This window comes from Aspergillus pseudotamarii (genome assembly GCF_009193445.1).
Source record: "Aspergillus pseudotamarii strain CBS 117625 unplaced genomic scaffold BDV38scaffold_135, whole genome shotgun sequence".
Taxonomy (NCBI): domain Eukaryota; kingdom Fungi; phylum Ascomycota; class Eurotiomycetes; order Eurotiales; family Aspergillaceae; genus Aspergillus; species Aspergillus pseudotamarii.
Window position 1 is genome coordinate 38,510 of NW_022475149.1, and position 5,592 is coordinate 44,101.

A 5,592-nucleotide genomic window follows, 5' to 3' on the forward strand; every position below is an offset into this window, starting at 1 on the left:
TGGGAGGAATACCACCAGTGGGAGGCATACCCTCAGTGGGAGGGGTACCACCGGTAGGGGGGGTACCACCAGTAGGAGGAGTACCCCCAGTGGGAGGAGTACCACCAGTAGGAGGAGTACTTCCAGTGGGAGGCATACCGCCGGTAGGGGGAGTACCGCCACTTGGGGGAGTACCGCCAGTGGGAGGAATACCACCAGTGGGAGGCATACCCTCAGTGGGAGGGGTACCACCGGTAGGGGGGGTACCACCAGTAGGAGGAGTACCCCCAGTGGGAGGAGTACCACCAGTAGGAGGAGTACTTCCAGTGGGAGGCATACCGCCGGTAGGGGGGGTACCGCCAGTCGGGGGCGTACCGCCAGTGGGAGGAATGCCACCAGTTGGAGGCATACCCTCAGTGGGAGGGGTGCTTCCAGTTGGGGGGTTACCGCCAGTAGGAGGAATACCACCTGTGGGAGGGGTGCCGCTGGTGGGAGGCATGCCATCAATGGGAGGCATACCCTCAGTAGGGGGAGTACCTCCGGGAGGAGTTCCACCATTAATGTTGTTGGTCACCGTGTTGGTGTTGGAATTGTTATTGTTATTGGTATTGGAATTGTTGTTCGTGTTGGAGTTGTTGTTTGTATTCTCATTGGAATTGTTGTTTGTATTAGAGTTGTCATTGGAGTTCGAATTGTCATTTATGTTGGTGTTGGTATCACACGGCGAGCAGAGACCGAACTTATCCATCTTGTGCCCTATCAAGCCCTGAATTAAAGGGAGAAAGGTGCGAGCTTTCAGGCTGGCTCCTTCCTCACCACATGGGGGGCATAAGCCACCCATAGGGAAAAAGGTACGAGACTGCAGGCGAGCATGGACCTTACCCTCTGGAGCATGGGCAGGGACGGGGTCAGCCAGTCCGTGATCACTGGTAGTCACGGACACCGGAACCGCCAGGGCCGTGGCTGAAAAGGCAATGGTACAGAGAGTGGAAGTCTTCATCTTTCCCAGAAAGAGAAGAAGGAACAGAAAGGAAAAGACAGTAAAAACAAGAGAACAATGCAAACTTGAACGAGTGAATTGAGTTGAATAGCGGGATGGAGAAGTGATATTGAGGACTTCCAGGGACCTTATATAGCTTTCATTTCGCTATCTTTTATGTTCTGATGGCCGACCTGGGTCTCGATTCTCGATGGGGTTCATCCATGTTTCAAACCGTGCTATCCACTATAGAGGTGTAGCAAAAGCTTGCCAGGTTTCAAAAAACAACCTATACCGAGCTTTTTTGGGACGGGCTAGACTCCACAACACAATAAACTGGGTACCAGCATCTGATCTTTCCTTACCCTTCTCTGACCAGATAATGCTCCCAGGGGCCGTAGCCTTTCATGCGTTGCACATGTATTTTGTATGCAGTCTATTCTAAGATGGATTTAATGCACAAGCCTAGCCAATCCCACACCTCGTAGGAGAGATAATTGTGTATGAGGAACCAAACAACAGCCTCATGACCTCGCACGTCGATCTTGTCCATATTAGTAAAGCCAGGGGAAATCGTGGCATCGAAAGTTTTCGACCTTCAGGCACGCCTACTTTTAGTAGTCGCTTTTGGTCCAAATTTGGTCCGATTAGAGTTATCGGTCCGTGGACCCACAGACCACGCACGATATTGAACCCTTCAGGTGAGTCGGACTTCCATACTGCCAGTGAGGGCTAAGCTTAGGCAGTTTATCTCATGGTACTCTCTTTTGAACTACAATACCTTTTCTATAAATATCCGAATCCCAAGCGTATCACGGTGTGATGCCATTTTTGTTTACTTTTTGTCCCCCTTCCGGAAACGAATGTAACCTTGACCCCTGTTTGAGAATCCTCCATTAGGGTTACATGAGGTGCAAAACGTAGTTAATAATAACAACGGATGAAGCATGATTAGTTGCTTCCCAAGTTGGGTCGTCCCACTTCTTTCTCGGGTCCTTGAGTTACTCGACGCGCAGGGCATCCAACGTCCACTTTACTTAACAAAGGGAAGAACTATTCCAGTCGAGTCAAGAAATACGAGATCGAAGTGACGGATGGTTACGTCCCTGTAGTCTCTAGTAGGCCATTGTAGGATGCAGAACGATTTGTATTAATCTGCCGGCGAGGCCATTCATTTTACCCTCGTCGTTAGGAGATAGACGTGGAGGTCAGAGACCATCCAAAGAAGTTGACGACTACTACTACTACTACTACTACTACTACAAGTACAAGTACAAGGAGAGGATATTTCATTGACAACGTTTGTTTGAATTGAGATATTACAAAACAATCGTAGAAACTAAATGTTGCTCAGGCACAGAGAATGTAAGTAGATCCGGTACCATGCTGCAAATTATCTTCCCGACATGAAATTGTTTAATATGTTAACGAAAGATCAACCAGGCCAAGGATGGTGTTAACACTGATGAACTGTTTTAAGTCCCAGTTGGGCACATGCAGTCCAGCATAATCGCTGAAGTAATATTCTTCACACTTCGCGATACCTGTGTACCAACTTCTTTTCGATCGATTCAGTCATAGCAGCGACAACGCCTGATAAGGGTTAGTACACTCTAAGGACATCCCTCTACTTTAATCCAGAGTACATACCTTCTGAATCAGCTAGACTGTTGGTGAAACGTAAAGGACTGAAAACCTTGTCCCTGGGTATAACATCCGCCTCCTCCCGTCTGGCGAAAGTCATCACCACCAGTTCCGCTCGCGGCGCTGAATGTATGTATAGCTCTCAGAGGTACCACTGGCTTTCATCGATTGGATATCTTTGCCGCCGGTCAACCACAGGCAGCTCAAAACTGTATTGCCAGCAAACGAAATACTACATCCTGTACACTCAGCATTCGAATAGGCGGTTACATTCCAGGCGGCTGCGAGAGATGCATAGGTAGAAAGAAGAGCAATGGTGGGGAAATGCATTTCGGAGAGATTGTTAACTTCTTTCTGAGGGAAGTGAATACTTGATACGAAGGCTTTTTATTTAGCAATCCCAACGTCTTCTTACATCTTCACTTCTTATATTAGGGTCAACAATAGGAGATGCTTTGAAACTGGGCCCAGGAAACTACTGGGATTTGACGTGGAAAGCAGCGGCCAACCCGCTTATTATCAACTGGAAGTTCTTGATATATACTACAGCTGTCAACGGCTATCGTTATCCTAGGATATTCTGCCTTGTGTGTCCACCTTCAAGAAGGTGCGCGAGACGAGGGTGACGGGTCTGGAATAAATTCTTTGTCTGTTAGTGTATAACTCCTACGAGATGAATCACGCAAGGGCCCAATCCTTTCCGCTTAGCGTGGTCTTGAGTCTCGATATTCTGAATAAAACGGTTGTTGCGGAGTGGTCGCTATGGCCTACTGTATATATAGTGTTAGACTCAACAACGACGTACTGAGATTTTCTGTAAAATGGTACAATATCTACATTCACACATAGATACGTTACAATTGAGAAGTAGGAGGCAAGCAAAAAAGATTTACAAGCATTCCTGAGCAGGTGCCGTGCCTATTGTCATTGATTAGCCCTCGAATCTCATCTCCACACGTGTCAATCTCGGTAGCAAAAATGCCGCATGCCAGAACCATGCCAAGCAGCACAAAAGCATCTCTATAAAGGTACCCAGATTGCAATAATTGTACGACAGAAATCACAAAATAACCAAAAGCACCCGAAACCTCTCCCCTGCCCCCCAATATGGCATGCGATAAATGCCCTGCGCCTGGCAGCGAAGCCGAGAAAACAACTTCGGATGATGCGACGCGTCCATCGCGCATATTTGACTGGGGTTTCCGAATCCTTCCCGAAGGATCTGCTTTATTATCTTCCTCTTGCTGTTGGCTACCGGTATGGCATTCTTCTGGGCTGCGATAATTTCAATGAAGGCTGATTAAAGTGGACGTAGACCCTGTTAGATTGGGTCTTTGCCGGTTCCATAACGGCAACGGGTATAGAGAAACTTCGCCCCTTTTTTCTGGCCATTTCGATCATCACCCTCGCCTGGGGTATTCGACGAGAAGGACCCAGTCGCGGCATAATCCGTCGGGCCATCATCAGTGCCATCCTCGTGGCCTGGCAGGGATACAATCAACGCAGGGAGGCTGTGAACGGACACCACCACAGCTGCCACTGACGGGAGTGGGGGTGATTTTCAGGAAGTTTTGTGCAGTTGAAGCCCAATGTAAGCAGGATCTTTAGTGATATTCATTTTCTATGTACCATCTTCCGCCATCCACAGTAGGGAGTGGTTATTTGAACCATCCGGGTACCGCTATGTGTATATGGAAGGTTAGTAGGATCAGGCAGGGTAGTTCTGGGGATGCTTACTCGTGGTTAGGGGCGCGATGGAGCAACCTTGAAAGATACTTCACTTCCACAGCCCAATATGTAGGTAATAAAAAAGGCATGTCGATGGGCATGACTGTGAATGCCAGGAAAAGCTGGGCCTCGGGGTTCGGCACGGGCCACCAAAAAGTCAGAGTGGAGGTCCGGCCCTCGTTCTCTGTAGTCATCTTCAATCCATATCCATTCCCGGATAGCGAAGCAATATTGGTGCTACTGTATCTCGCGTACACCTACTAAATGTGCCATTCACTTGTCTCAGATTCCTAGCTGATCGACTTTCATACCGGCGTACCTAATAATACATCAGAACAGAGAGATAACGAGATACCAACAAAAGCATCCGTGCATTAGACACACTATTAGTATCCTTAGTAAAGGTATAGATGATGGAGCATAGTTATCGTATAGGAATATTGAGGGATACGTGCCTATGATAAATCTGCTGGCCCGTCTGCCTTAGCTCGCACCTTGACAACACCTACAATTGTTGCAAATTAGCCAATGTAAATCCTACTAAGTAACAGCCTAGCGGTATTTACCAAGCATAATCACCTGAAAACCAGAGCGCCATATTCATGTGATGTGTTTGACCAGGATGTTAAGCCGGTGAAACATCCATAATAGAAACGGTTTGGTGGTAGGACAAAGATACATTGCAAGCATCGAACAGTGTCAGAGGAAGAGAAAGAGATGCTTCTAATGCCAATGGTTTGGGCCTGGCAACACCAAACAAGCGGTTCTCTTCTCAGACAAGCAGGCAGGCTACGCTACAAGCAATCATGACCCGCGAATCTCCCCGAAATAGTTTATTATGAGTCCCGAAGGGTCTCGAGAACTTCAATAGAGCCAGATACAAGTGGCAATGCACCAAATCCTCGCCCATCAGGGCATTGAAGGGAATGAACGAGCACATGAGACTGCGAAAGAAGCCACAGGATGGAGGCCTAACCAACCTGCAGACGATGTTCAAATGCCAAGGGATATCCCGAATGTCAGCAAAATACTGGGAACGACCCGAGAGCGATGGACCAGATCTAGACCGAATCATACGCAGCATCCTCATTCGAGCTTTTCCTGCAATTTTTCCTGAGACAAAATAGACCCTTCGGTTTCTGTAAGACGTTATTCATCCAAATCTCTGTATGGTTTATCTCACCTGTACATTTCTAACTGGGGCATGAGTATAGCGGAGGGTGCGTGCGAATGCTTTGAATGAAGACAATGACAACCCCCCC

General features: G+C 47.7%; 2 protein-coding genes across 2 annotated transcripts in view; one reads left to right on the top strand and one right to left on the bottom strand.

Moving 5' to 3' along the window:
- Positions 1–979, bottom strand: part of BDV38DRAFT_290945 (uncharacterized protein) — a gene marked incomplete at both ends in the record, with an annotated part of 1,489 nt that extends 510 nt beyond the window's left edge. Inside the window, one exon of the mRNA XM_032061605.1 lies at positions 13–979. Coding sequence (XP_031907007.1) covers positions 13–979 — 967 coding nt within the window. The remainder of the gene's footprint in view (positions 1–12) is intronic.
- Positions 980–3,709: 2,730 nt separating this feature from the next.
- On the top strand, positions 3,710–4,145 carry BDV38DRAFT_289174 (uncharacterized protein; the record flags this gene model as incomplete). Its single annotated transcript, XM_032061192.1, has 2 exons — positions 3,710–3,859; positions 3,918–4,145. 2 exons carry the CDS (start codon positions 3,710–3,712, stop codon positions 4,143–4,145), a joined length of 378 nt encoding a protein of 125 aa, XP_031907008.1.
- Positions 4,146–5,592: the final 1,447 nt, after the last annotated feature.